This window comes from Zophobas morio, unplaced genomic scaffold, assembly GCF_036711695.1.
Source record: "Zophobas morio isolate AGI-343-1 ecotype UQ-CSIRO unplaced genomic scaffold, CSIRO_AGI_Zmor_V1 ptg000012l, whole genome shotgun sequence".
Classification (NCBI taxonomy): domain Eukaryota; kingdom Metazoa; phylum Arthropoda; class Insecta; order Coleoptera; family Tenebrionidae; genus Zophobas; species Zophobas morio.
Window position 1 is genome coordinate 25,743,111 of NW_026972117.1, and position 15,652 is coordinate 25,758,762.

A 15,652-nucleotide genomic window follows, 5' to 3' on the forward strand; every position below is an offset into this window, starting at 1 on the left:
TGCAACGTCTAATTGAGACATTCACTATTAACTATGTACAATTTACGAACGTTGGTTATTATTTAAGTAATAACATAGCTACGTGCTACTTAATGAGGAAAATCTTCTATTATTTGCATAACATGCTTTTAAAATTACACTCGATTATAGCTAGTTACAACATTCTTATTTTTTATTTCTCTACTTGCAATTACAATAAATTTTACAACATCGACTAACTACATAAAATTATAATGTGTCTTCCTTGACCATCATCTTCATATTTTTAGTTTTATTATTATCATTATTGTTTAATGAAGTTCCTGTATTATGCCTTTTGTAATAAATGCAAAACGTAAGATTTTCATTAATAATAATAATATAATAATATCTAATCCATCTTGACTAAAATGAAATTAAGGTGAGGGAGACATTTTCAACATTTAGTGAGGAATATTTCTTATGAGATACGTTACAAAACATGTCTTTTATTCAACGTGTTTTCCTTTTCGATTATTTACTTTTGTTAAAGTTAATTTATCCTCATTCAGAATGGAGCGTGACTTCGAGCTTATTTGAGGACACTACTAAAATTTTTAGTGAATTTCACAAAAACGAAAGGTTTGGATAAAAGCATCATTAAGAATGTATTTTACCGATAGTGAAACGTAATACGGCTGATTACTTGATAAACTGAAAATATATAAGTGTCTCATGTGAACTGAAACAATAAATTACATGAAAAGCATTATCTACATAGAATATTATTTATATCAGAATAAATTTGTAGAAAAGAGTTAACTTCCACATCTGTTTACAAACTAATTACAAATTCAAGTGAACTGTGTTTTGAGCTTCATGTCTATGTCAGATTCGATTAGTTTTAAAAAGTCAAATGTCAAATTTATGCGTACTGACTCGAGTAAAATGTTTAATAATGTCGCATTCCTGATTTGGAAAAAATGAAAAATTAATATTCTAGCATTAAAATAAAAGCTGTTCGTGGGATTTCCTGGTTTAACAAAAAAAGTACATATATTTAATACAAAACATTAACATAAATTCTATTCGGCGATATTTGTAATAGTATTTGTAACTGAGCAGCTTCAATGATTATAAAATAGTTATTCGTGTATCTAACAAGATCATAAAGGAGATTTTTTCGCCCGATCTGAAGTTCAGATGATTAAGTGACACTTCGTGGACGTGGCCTAACATATTATTTTTGTCCGACAATGGTACAAAAAAATTCACTCATCTTAATGTGTCTGTAAAAAAAACTGTAGGTACAGCAATTTATATCACGGTTCAGACTACAGGTGTTCTGGATTTAACGGTAGCGGGCGCGTATTACCCGAATATGATTACGTTTTATTTGATGGAGGTTGATTTATTTCGTATTCCGGAAAGACGGTCCTACATAGCTTTTTTGAAAAATATGGTCTCGTGCAACTTGTTGATGCCTACTCGTGTTACAATTGATGGCCCTACCTTCTTGGATGTTTCCGTTACGAACAACCTCAACGTGATCAGTGGGTACGAAATTATCAACGTAGATGTAATTCGGACCACAAGCTTGACTGTGTGAGTTAAGAATTAAAAAATCTAAAATTCTACCGAAATATCCAGTCTTTAGAAGGTTTACTAACGTTTAAATAACTGCATTCGAGATCTAATGATCCCAAACTGGTGCTCCTTATCTGAGCAAGATTTCTTAAATATTGTTCTAAACGTTCTACGTTGTAGTTATTAGTCTCTTAAAAACAATGGTTGACCGACAGTGTAGAACTAATCATCATTAAACCAAATACAAGAAATGTCTATAATGAATACAAATCAACTAACTTTATTAATGTGTGCATTAAGACTGAGAAAAAAAAATCCATTTAAGAAAGAACTCCAAAGAATTTTGGCCTTCTATACGTTGCTTTAATGTTAATTCAATGACGAATCAATAAAAAGTGGTTGTTTAATATATAGATTATTAAAAGCATTCCTAAAATTCAAAATTCCAACTAAGAATGTATGATTTTTATCAGAACTACAAATTTGCTACTAATTTGGACACTTTTTTTTCTACTGTTAATATAAATGATTGATGTCTTGCAGGTTATCATGGTCCTTCGTAAGATTGAATATCTCATATAAATTTGAGAATGTTACATCTGGTTGTACACAGATGATACGGATTTGACTGAAAACATATTAAATTTCTTAAGCAGTATCTCACGAATCTATGCCAAACCGTTTTCGGCAATGGTTTCCCCAAGGTAGTACTCCCGGACCTTTACTTTTTGGTTTATATGTCGCAGACTTTTGCAAACACGTAAATACTCGATTCCGCACCAATAAGAAATTAATTAAGTAAAACCAAAAGTCAGGAATCTCAGGATTTCGAAATAGCGGTATTAACTTGGTTAGAATTTTAAAATCTGGTGTTTATTATCTTTGATTGAGAAGAAGTTCTGTTACATTTCGAGTTTTCATTAGTTGCACATGTTTCAGTAGCATTTCTTGGGCTTACTCGAGAAGTTCAGATCACCAGCTTTCAGACAAACAATTTTTCCAGAAATACATTTTCTTAGTTCAAAATTTCGCAATTATTTTTTCAAAATCAGGTATTAAGATTTCAAAATTTTAGAATTTAAAATTCTAGTTTTGAATAATATATAAATTCTGAATTGCAAACGCGATGTAGTGTTTATAAATGGTGAGTGACGGACAATACATTCCTATAAAATTAAAAGTTTTCGGATGTAAGATTTCAAAATTTGAGAATTCAAAATCCAGAATTGTATTTAAATTTATGGAAATTTCAAAATTTTGATCATTTATATATATTTAACGAATAGGTCCTGCTATCATGGTTAGAACTTAAGTGTTTCTAAATTGAAGTGGAAATTATACAATAAATTCATTCGAAATGAAAATTTTCAAATATAGGATTTAAAAATTTGAGAATTTAAAATTTAAAATTTCGAAAATTTTTGAATAGATCATTTATATTTTTCGAATAGTTCATGGTTTAGGGTTTATAAATCGATTGTGTACACTCTAAAACAAATTCATTCAAAATTAATGTTTCCAGAACTAAGATTTCCATATATGAAAAATCAAAACCCAAAATCTATTACGGAAATTGTAATATTAGGGGCCCCAACGTTCTTTAAAATTCTTTGAAAAACATAACACTACGACCCCCAAGATATTTTCGATTTTTTTCAAAAATAAAGACACCAAGGACTAACAAGATTTTTTCAGACTCTTCCAAAAACTAAACACCAGGAGTCCCCAAGATTTTTTTAAACTTTTCCAAAAATAAGATACCTGGGGCCCTCTAGATACTTGCACCTTAAAAAAAAGGAAAACAAGACCCCGAAGATTTTTTTCACACTCTTAAAAAAATGTACTAGGGGCCACCAAGTTTCTATGGAACTCTTCCAAAAAGAAAACACCAGAAGCTCATAAGATCTTTTCGAAATTTTTACATCGAAGACCCCTAAGATTTTTTCGCGTTTGAAAAAAAGACATTAGGAGCCCCAAGATTGTTCTCAACTCTTTCAAAAACAAAACACCAGAAAATCCCAAGATACCTTTCAGTTCTTTTATAAATAAGACACTACGACCTCCTAAGATTTGTTCACATTTTCCAAAAAAATAGACACTTGTGGCCCACAAGGTTCTTTAAAACTTTTCAATTACAAAACACCAGTAGTCCCAAGATCTTTTCCATTCCTTTCAAAAATAAGGCACTAGAAGAATACTTGAAATCGTAAGATTCCTTAAAAGTCTTTAAAGAAACGAAACATCAAGCTACAGAACGTTTCGATTTTTTTCAAAAATAAGACATCATCATCACTTTTGAGAAATAAACACACAATGTCGTGATATTAAAATCAAATTATTGTCGATGATAAAGAAACAAATTGTGTAAACCTATACACAATAACCATAAAACGTAAAATTCCACAGAAATCGATTCAGTACTGATATAGACTGTAAAATTTTCTATTATCATTTCAAACTAAATTTATTTTAAAAATATCTCGTCAACCTTGTGGAGGAAAAAAAATAAAATTCTAGCTGCACTTTATTACTTTACGAATATTTTTTTAACATGTTCCAAAGATTCTATTATTATTTTTATTTATAACTGAGGGAAGAAAGTGAAATTGAAAGAAAATACAGCTCTAGAAACACTCGCGTCGCTATAGTTAGTTTTAGAAACAACTTTGACATTTTTTATTACATACATTGTAAAAATTCTGTATAAATTACAGCCTTATTTTTGTAAAAGACTACATAAAACTGAGATAACTGCATTATTTTTGTAAATAGCACAATTTTTGATGGCTCTTTTGACAGCTTGGATTGAGTTGTAAAGTACAAGATTCGAATTAAATATATTTAAATGTGTATAAACCGACGGATAGGTTTTACATATTTATAAAACATTTGTGGTTAGCATAAATATAAGTAAGTAAAGTAAACGAGTATGTTTTTTATAGATACGTTGCTTTAATGAGTCATTACTATGTAATCGGCGCTTCTTTTCATAATCGCTATCTTTGTGAGAATATAAGTTTCTCATGCTTGAAATATTACAATGAAATATAGCCACCGGAAGTATTAAAAGAGTATTTAAGAACGCAAGCATTAAAATAACTTAAACCCATGTTACGCTCGTTTAATAGCTAAATCAACAAATAAAATTAGAAAATAATTTCGGTAAAAACTTAATTGAACAAGGTATTAACTTAAAACGGAAGCCACTAATAGGTAGGTATACAACCGGTGTGTTAATTGTCTATTTCAAAAAACATATGTATTCATGTACAATTAAAATTGTATCTCATCATCTACTAAAATTTATCTCGCAGGCGGCCAAAACATGATGTTTGTCGGAAGTTAAATATTAGAAAATAGAAAGATATAATTTCACCAGGAGTTTAAAATGTCACGTGTAACTGTTTTATGATATATACCTAAAACACTGGTGCCAAAATCAAAATACGTATTTAATTGTTATTTTAGGGCTGTATTTTCAGTAAAATCCTCTACTTGTTTATATGCTATGGCGAATTGATGAAATAAATAGCCTATCACTGTCTGCAATGACATAGACAAAACACATTTTAACTACAATACCTATTAATTTTCATAATATGTATAATAATTGGTGGATTTAAACGAACCGTCTATCTTTGCATTGCTGGTTATGTATTTTGACAAAATGATTAATTAATCTTCGTCCTAAAAAATTCTAATCAAAAGTGTTTAAATTAAAACTGATTTTGATGCAAATGCATTCGTACAATACAACAACGTTACTTAATTGACGTTAACGGTAATGTTCTAAAATGAACAAATGGAGTTGGCTTGACAACCCTTCTGCATATACATATGTATATGAATGTATGATTTAACCGAGGAAGTTGTAAATCATGAGCAAATATTGCCTTTATTCTTCATAATGAACGCAGCAACAATGTAGAAACACAATGGTCGTTGGCTGGTTTTGTTCCTATTTAAATTGAACGCGTGTAAATGCATCAGTCAGCAAATTATTGAATTGCGAATTATCCACCCCGTCTGGTAAGAATACCAGCGGTGAGGTACAGAGATCAGAGAGAACACCGAAACCTGTACTAAACTGGTCGCCCATAAGATTAACGCACGAAAAATTCAGCACCCAACGATCAACATTCATCTGACTCGCTGTGAATACCACATCAACTGTGGATGAATTCGCTGCGAAACTGGTTTAATGCCGTTAATGCAGGAGTTCTAAACATTTTATATGACTTCTTATCGCTCCTTAAATTTAACAGTCTTTTTATTACTGTTCCTGCCGTTTTTCTCCTGATACGGCCTAGTACCGCTCATCGTCTATCATAAAGATACCCACTACGTTACTAACATCTATCTATATTGTGGAAGCTATAAAACCAAAGCACATTGTGGATGTAAAAAGGATATGTCAAACGTTACCTTCTATTGCCATAATCGCTTTTTAACTGTGTAATTTATTGTTACAGGGATAGACGAAGTGGCCGTACAACTGCAAGAACCCGAATCAGCTTCGTTTATATCACGAGGAAGTGACGTAACGCTCAGGTGTCACACAGATGCTTCCGGAGATGTCCACTACGAATGGTTTCGGTAAATAATTAATTCAATTAGAGAATGTGATAACGTAGAGTGGTAAATTTGGCGAGGGTTATTCTACTTAGTTTCGATTAGCAGTCTCTGCATCAAATAAAACTGTTTTCATCAATCAATATTCGGTCTTTATACCACTATTGACACAACACCAGGTATATTGAATTTCATTCTTTAATCCTTATATTACTGTTCTTTGTTTTAGAGATTTCAGAAGTTCATTGTGTTTGATAACACAATATTGAACTTTACTGAATAAACAGAATCAATTCGTCTAATTTTATTTGATGATTCACTTTATTCCATTTATCGTATTGCTTCTTACAAAGAATAATAATTTTTGTAGTACGTCAGTTCGTTCAACAGAATAATAGATTCTTAGATACTGAATTAACCAGTGAACCGTTACAATTTCAGTCAATTATGCGTCTTAATAGACAGATAACAATAATAAAAAGCAACCACTTGATGAATTAAATTTATCGTTTCAAGTTATATGTAGATACAAAAAAATATGAATATAGCGATCATCAGTATTTCAAAAACCAAATATTTACTATTTAACGATGATATTACAAATGAATTAAGATTCACTGCAATTAATAAATGGTACACACATATTTCTCAAGAACGTTTGTTTTAAAAATATCACAAAAATTCGAGAAAATTGGAATAACGTGGCAACGTCCCTTCGGAATTTCAAAAATAAACTATAATTATAAAGCTTAGGAAGAGGCTAAGTAAAAAATGTACGTATAACACAATAATTTGACAGCAACAATTAAAATCGGTTTAAAAACTTCCGAAACCAAACTAAAATCATTTTGGTGTTTAGATTTGTGTGTTCTAGAAGAAAAAACGAATTTAGTTTATTAAAGAAATGTTGTAGACAGGTTTTTAGAAAATAGTGGTAAAAAATTTGTTCAATGAAATGATCTTTAAATCTTCACGATAAGTTTAAGCTAGATTAAAATAGCTTTGGGGAAGTTAGCGATTTTAGACTTTTTGCAAAAATTGCAAAAATTTTACAATTATTATCAGTTGAATGTAATTGGTTACATTATTATTAGTGCTCAAATAGTATCTTCCATTGAATAACAAAATTTCTGTTGAATCGTTTGCCATGAATGTTTCAATCACACCCAAACGTCATTATTAATAATGTAAAGTTTACACAATATCCACGTTAAAGTAGTTTGTTACAAAATAAAATTTTGGAACACTAATATTTTTCAAGATTCTGAGTATATCTTGTTTATTTGTGTGTGAAAAGGAACATTCTGTAATAAATATAATCAGGGAGTACAACAAAATTGTGTCGAGCTGTACGTATATAAAAAGAAATTCAGTTGCAGGTCTTCATAATTTTTTAAATCTTGAATTTAGAGTCTTTTTATTAATGGAAGATTCACTTAAAATTTTTAGGCAATGATCATCTTTGATTTCTGTAGTTAGTATGATTCAAATCTAAATAAAATACAAATTCAATTAAAAATCGTACAAAAAAAAAGGAGTGACTAAACGGATTCAAACTTGTAGCTTTATTTAACAAGTTGATTTATTTTTTTAAACACAAAAGAATAAAATTTGGGAGGAAATCCTGTCGGGGGCTGAGAACTCACCCAATATTTCGTTAGCTCGGTAGCGCCGAGACACCCGTGGATTCGGCGCGTATGTAAACAAGCACGTGTCACATACTTGCTAGCTCTAACACGTTGCAGATGTTATGATTGCTAATTAGTTAACTTCTCGATGACAGGGTAATAACTGAAACTACGTATAAGAAAAACACTAGTATTTCTGACACAGCATTGTTACTGTTAGGCGACTGAAATAATATTTATTTCAATGAAGTAATACGGTTTTCCCCAATTGTAAACAGTGCTATATTGTCGGTAGCTCTTTTGGTATAGTACGACAGATAATTATTCAAGTCTTCCCTTTTGGTAAAAAGTGCTTCAAAATTTTATGTATTTTAATTATTTCGATTTTTCAGTTTTTTCAAGTGGAACACCGTGTATTTTATTACTGTATCATACTCTAGTTTTTGTCCTCAGTCTTCCAATATGTCCATGTTTCCATTAAAAAAGTAAAGCATCGTCGTTACCGTCAACTTTAAATAAAGAAAGTACTCAGCAAAAAGAAAGAGAACAAAAAATAAAGTAAGATGGTCACTAATGAAATATAGGTGTTCTGTTTGAAAAAACTAAATTTTGGTACATAAAAAATGTCGGTATTTGAAAATTGTAATAATTAAAACATTTTTATAAACACCCTGTAGATGAAAATTTAATATCATTTATACCACAACAAATCGCCTACCTTTCTTTATCTTTGTACAAAATGCTGTGAGAGATTTTGAAAATAACCCTACTTTTTTTGTAAAGAAAATGTCAAGAAAAAGGATTTAGCTTGATTACGAAAAAAATTTACCATTTTGGACATGTTTTAAGTTTCTTTTTACCGAAATAAGTCTACACATATTATGAAAAAAAAAAAGGAAAAACGGAAGAATAAAAAAAAATCGTCACAATTGAGGTGGGGAGGGTGGGCGGGGTAAGAAATAAGTATTTTACATAATGAATTCGCCATTGGTTCACGGCGAATAAAAAAATCATCACAATTGAGATAGGGCGAGTGGGCAGGTTTACATTTTGCCTTTTTGTTTTAATAAGTGTTTCTTTTCACAACATGAAACTTAAAATATGTTTGAAATGTAAAATTTGTATAAGAAAATATCAATTTTGGAATTAGGCTCCGCCCCATAATTGCAAAAACCATATTTTCTTGCAAAAATGTACCATTTTAACCATGATTTAGTTTCTTGTTGTGAAAAGATGGCTATGTATATCAAGAAAAAAAAAACAATATAAGCCCCGCCCACCCACCCGGTCTCAATTGTAATGATTTTTTTTTTATTCGTCGTGAGCCAAGGTTCGGAGCTTAACTGCAAAATCCTTATTTCTCTACGGGAAATTAAAAACATGTGTTTGAGTATCGTGTTGTTCAAAGAATGCTATGTACATTAAGAAAACAAGGCAAAATATAAGCCCCGCCCACCCACCCTGTCTCAATTGTAATGATTTTTTTTATTCGCCGTGAGCCAAGGGGGCAGAGCATAACTGCAAAATCCTTATTTCTCTACGAGAAATTAAATACATGTTTTTGAGCATCGTGTTCTTCAAACAATACTATGTATATTAAGAAAAAATTAAAGCCCCACCCATGCCTGTCCTGATCTAAATAGTAATGCAGTTTTCATTTGTTGACAGACCTAGGGGCGGAGCCTAATTGCAAAATCCATATTTCCTTACAAAAAGTTACCATTTTAAACGTGTTTTAAGTTTCTAAGAATAAAAAAAATCATCACGATTGAGATGGGATGTGTGGACGGAGTTTGTATTTTGCGTTTGAACAAGACGATCCTCAAAAACATGTTTTTAATTTCCCGTTCCAATGTTGAATATATTGTGGATAAATCTTATAACCATCCTAGAGTGGATAAAAGCTAGTTTTTATTAATTTGTTGAAACACTATTTTAATACTTTCTGAGAGAACTCATGTATTGTATACATACTGTACACTAGTTTTAATTTTGTTACGTTGATTAATTTAAAAACTTTTGAACTGATAACACTCGTTAAAACCTTTTTGTTACAATCTGCTCTAGATTTGTATTAATAATAACAATAATAAAGACAAATCGCATCAAAAATCAAATTCAAGAGGTGTATGTGTGATTTTCACGTAATGAACATTAGAAGAAAATATCTAAATTCATAAAACAATGTTACATCAAAAATGAAAGCTGTTTCGCATTTCGCATATTAATCATTTAATAGTAGAAAAATTAATCGAAAGTTATTGCGACAGAACTTGCCTCGCCTGTACCTTTCGATTTTTTTTTGAGACAGTTTGGATGCCTCGGAGTAAACCTCAAGGCAGGTTCATAAACCACCAGTACAGTGTATATTATTTAATTTTTTAAATCCTATTTACTACACAAAATTTTGAAAACAATTGATCATAGATAACGGTATATTTTTATCTATAATAATCATATTAATAAACAAGAATGCAAATATCGCGAGAATAATAACTCACATCTTTATTTTTTCCCTCCTTTGCCAATGGGAAATATAAAATGTAATTATAATTAATTATTATATGACGAGGTATTTTATGTAAATTTAATACCTACATGTGTGTTATGAAAATTTATAAAAATATTTTCTCATGTTTCATTGTATCATAATCATCTATAAATTTACGCTTCTTTATGCTTCGTTAAATCTTTATTATTAAAATTTTATAGCTTGCAACAGTATGCACTTTCCGATTATTGGCAAAAATGATAAATTCTTGTTTGTATTAGATACAACACGATAAGAGCTAGAGCTTAACAGATTGTTGACCTGCAAGTGGAGACAATTTAATAAAATAACAACAATAAATAAATAAATGCAAGCAAATAAGATAATAAACAAAAATCGCATATGGTATTCCTTCGTTTCATGATGTTTCTGCCGGCTCTAATGATTTCTGATGTGGAGAACAGCAAACAACAAATTCTGAAAGTCTTTTGTTTAAATTTTTGTACTTATAAAATTAGTTTTTATCGAGGATTGTCAAGAAAAATTTCTAGCAACTACTACAACTATAGTTGTAGTTTTAGAATTGATCTTCTTTATCAACAGGTTGTTGAAATATAAACACCACGTTTGTTGATATTTAAACACCTTGTGCTGATTGCGAACAAAAATTGGGGAAATTGTATTTTTAGAAATATCGATTTTATTTTTTTTTAATTTTTTAAATCATGAAGGACAGAACTCGATTGAAGTTTTTATTTAGAGTCACTATAGTCTATATTTATTCGTGTAGCTCGAATTTGTAATACTCATTCATAACCCAAATTATAATTATTGTTTAAATGATCTGAAAGACAAAAATTTATTAGGAATATTGTTGTCACTGGGATATAAAAAAGTACTTGTTTGTGTATTATTTTGATGTAATAATTACAAGTCACTCTATAAGTTGTTTTACAATAAATTAATAAAAAATAATCAAGTGATTATCTTTATTTACTGTCTCACTAGAGAACTAAATTGCGCGAAGTGAATATGTTCGTTGTAACAACCTATTGTAAATTGATTATCAGAAATTAAACAAGTTAAGCTAAGTTTGCAGTAAACAGTTAGAAAGAGAGAACGCAAACGAAGAAAAATAATTTGAAACACAAACGGATCAGTTTTGCCAAATGTGAGTTAGTAAACATTTAATACTTGTTGCGTTGGACCATAATTTTAAACGATCTCTCTCAATGTAATTTATGTTTACAACATTAGAGACACTGGTGTAAAGATATATTCTACAATCTATACAAACATTGAATTTGTCAATTAATGAAACAAATTATAAAATCGATAAATGTCTATTTTAAAATAGAATTTATTAGCAATTTTTACCCGTCTGATTAATTAAATGCAAATAATAATCCATTTTCACCAATCAGAAAAGTTCTAAAGCACACTATAAATCTGCAACGCGTTTAAATGTCAATATTAATAATTACGATATTTATCTCAGTCCTCATTAAACCAACTGACTTTTAATATTGCATTGTCAATTATTTGCCGCCTAATATAAATGCGGATCAGACAAAGAACAACAATTTTTGATTAAACGCGGTCGGGTTTTATAAAACTTTATCTCAAACGGAAACAGGTGTGGAATCTGCTGCAAACTAATAAGCAAGTTTCTGATTTAATTAATGAATAACGCGATAATTTTAGTTATGTTATCAGCAAATACGATGTTTTTATTCTTCCAGCAATTCCGACCGCCTCATAAAGAACGATAGAGTGGAAATCAAGAAAAAGAGACTTCACATCAAGAGCGTAGGACCTTCCGATAATGGCATATACCGGTGCTCAGCTAATAACACAGCAGGAACACGTCACAGTAACGTAAATTTCGCTCTTGCGGTTGCAGGTGCGTTGTAAAGTTCACTACATTATGTTACATTACATTCACGTTATGCTTTTCATGTAGGTGATCAGAGTGCTTTAATCCAAGTGGTTCCAAAGGACCAATTAGTACGTAAAGGTGGGACGGCGTATTTCGATTGTCAGTACTCGCAAGCTGAAGTGACTCAGTGGTACTTCAAGAAGGATACGAGACCACTAGAAAATAACAAAAAGTATAGTGGTTTTGATTGTTTGCTATATTAGGTACTAATATTGTTTTTTTTTAGATATGTTATTCATTCTAATGGTACTCTTCAAATCAATGATGTTCATGGCACGGACAAAGGAGTTTATAGTTGCGTTGGGATCCGCAGCGAGTCCACCGAAGTGCCTCAGACTTACATTGCTGAATTAAAAATTGCTTGTAAGTACAGACCATTGACCATTATTTTTGTTGTTGTGAAAACCGGTTCTAAAATAATTAGTACCTAGTACATTATAGAATTTTGTACATAAACTAAAATTATTTTCGACTATACAGAATATTTTGTTTTTGAGTTCGTTGTTTTTTAAGCATCATCCTATCTACGTGTCTTGCTTAATCTTTTCTTGGATTCTATAGCAATATTTTATTTTTAAAAATCTAAGGTTGCATTGCTAAGTCGCAAAAGGTATATTTTTAATAAATATTTTGGAATATTTTATGGATATATAAACAAAGGTATACCGTGAAGGTTTTTTTCTCTGAACATAGGATAGTTCATGTATGTTGGGTTGCATATTCATCCTCTAATGGATTGATTTGGACTTTTAAAATCTGAACATAAGATCACATAAGATTCGTAATAATTGAGGAGTAGGCCATGTCAACGGTGACATTTACAGTAAAATTTTTGACGAAATTTTTTTAAGAAGGCCAATAACGTAAATTTTCTGTTCTTTAAACTTGTACTTATTACAATACCTTAACATAAAGACAGTAGTGCCAAATGTCAATGGCAATATCTTTGACATATCCTAAATCTCGATTAGATTTTATGTTCAGTTTTTAATAATCCAAGTCCACAGTATAGCAATCAATCAGTATGGTCAACTCGTGTCGGCATCTTTGATCTTTCTGACCCGAATTTTAAGCCGTCATCGGTGGTCGTTGCCCAAAATATTTCTAGATGTCGCCACCCCATTTAAAAAGGATCACAAACGCTTCATTTTAAAATTGATTCGTGTTCACAGTTTACTACACTTTGTGCAAATTAATTTTTGGAAAAGACTTAAAAATAGTGTAATAACAATAACATTTTGTAACTAGTTGATTTTAGAAACCACACAGTCTATTATAATAAATAATTAATTAGGCACCCTATAACAGAGATGCCGTGTTAAAATTTAGATGTGGCCCGCTTCTCTGATTACGATTTTACGTTTCATTAATTTCTTTTTCATGATGGATGTAAATGGTTGTAAAATTCAACGTTATTAGAAAACGCTAATATATGTACATTTAATTTTTTTACAAAAAAATTAAACAGTAAACAATGGTCCTATGAAAACGTGAACAACGCTTTTTAAAATGTCTGTGAAAATTACACTTAACTGCAATAATTACACCGGAAAATCAGCCTTAAATCATCAAAAACGATGCAACTAAACTGCCAAATTTCAAATATTTCACATTAAAGTCACTAGATAACCAAAGTACCGCAGTTCAATGTCCCAATGTGTGAGAAAGAGAAGTACCTTGCGTTGCGCGCTCTCATACGGTCACAAGACAAACGACCACCCATGAAAACGGGTCAGTAAAAATAGCGAGTTGTCTCTACTGATTGATACCTATACTGTGCCAAATCAATCCATTACAAGCAAGTATGCAACCAACTTAACATTAATTATCCTATGTTTAGAGAAAAAAAAACCTCACGGTATATTTTTTGTAGTGTCAATCAACTTGAGTTTTATTATACAGAAAAGACAAAGACGGAAAATATTTCATTCATGTCGAGAGATACAGGAATGGTACTTTTTCCGAGGTTTGTATAATATTTTATTGGCAATCATTTAATAAAACTAGGAATATTATTATAATAATAAAAAAACGCTACATCTATAGTATTACGGTTTATTTCGGTAAAATATTAACACTTGATAGGCGATGCACGATTGATAGCTAAAAAAACTCATACCAACCTTAAATTATCTCAATTTTTTTTAACAAATAAAATGTCCGGTAGAAAAGTTGATTGCATACTCTAGATACTTTAATTTAAGATTTATTGTTTAAATCGACAATGACGCCCCCGCGGGTCGGAAACGGCTTCATTTCTAACCGCTTACGTGTTATTACTCACCGCTTTCAGCACTTTTTAAAGTGTATCCATGGAATCGCTCACTTTCCAAACTTTAAAGTAAAAATAAGGTGTATGTTACTCACTGATTGTGTACTAGTATTATATCATATCGAGGTGGACAGTGTCTCATTCATTACTTTCGAGAAAAAAGATTGAACTATTTCTTGAGAAAGAATGAAAATTTAGCTTTTAAAAAATAATGCAGAAATTGACGTTTATAACGCGATTACAATTGTTATATTTTAGCTTAGAGAGTGACATTCACTTCTGACTAAAAGCTAGAAAGTGACATCATTATGTCACTTATCTGTCACTTTCCATCCTTGAGATGGAAGTGAAGAAAGAATCAGTCATCAGTACTTGCTAAGATAAAACTGATTTTGGCAATGACATACCCTCTAAGGAAAGAGAAGGTGAGTGGGCGGAGATAGTGGCTGCTAAGATAAGATCGATTTTCCAAATGAGATCCCTCTAGGAAAAAAGATGGTGGGTGGGCGGGGCTAGTACCTTCTAAAATAAGACCGATTTTGGCAAATGACATATCCTCTAAGAAAAGAGAGGGTGGGTGGGCGGGGCTAGTACCTGCTAAAATAAGACTGATATTGGCAAATGACCTACTCTCTAAGAAAATAAAGGGCGAGTGGACGGGGCTGATACTTACGAAGATAAGACTGATTTTGTCAGTATTGGCCCCGGTCGCCCACCCTTTATTTTCTGCCATTTGGCAATAGCAGTTTTATACTAGCAAATAATAGTCCCGCCCACCCTCTCTTTATTTTCTTAGAGAGTGGGTCATTTGCCAAATTCAGTCTTATTTTGGCAAGTACTAGCCCCACCCACCAGGACTTTATTTTGTTAAAGGGTATGTTATTTGCTAAGATAAGAGTGATTTTGGCAAATGGGCGAGTGGACGAGGCTGGAACTTACTAAGATAAGACTGATTTTGCCAAATGACATACCCTCAAAGAAAATGAAGGGAAGAGGGTATATCATTTGGCGAACTCAGTCTTATCTTGGCAAGTATTGGCCCCGCCAACCCACCCTTTATTTTCTTCAAGGGTATCTCATTTGCCAAAATCAGTCTTATCTTAGCCCCGCCCATCCACCCTCTCTTTTCTTAGAGGGTATGTCATTTGCCAAAATCAGTTTTATCTTAGTAGGTAATCCAAACTGTAAAAAAAAAAAATTAAAGT

General features: G+C 31.2%; 1 protein-coding gene across 1 annotated transcript in view; it reads left to right on the forward strand.

Moving 5' to 3' along the window:
• The window catches only part of LOC135128116 (tyrosine-protein kinase-like otk), a 133,092-nt gene that overhangs the window by 106,678 nt on the left and 10,762 nt on the right, over positions 1-15,652 (forward strand). Inside the window, exons 4-7 of the mRNA XM_064054974.1 lie at positions 6,018-6,141; positions 11,979-12,139; positions 12,200-12,347; positions 12,402-12,538. Of these exons, the coding sequence (XP_063911044.1) occupies positions 6,018-6,141; positions 11,979-12,139; positions 12,200-12,347; positions 12,402-12,538 (570 nt within the window). The remainder of the gene's footprint in view (positions 1-6,017; positions 6,142-11,978; positions 12,140-12,199; positions 12,348-12,401; positions 12,539-15,652) is intronic.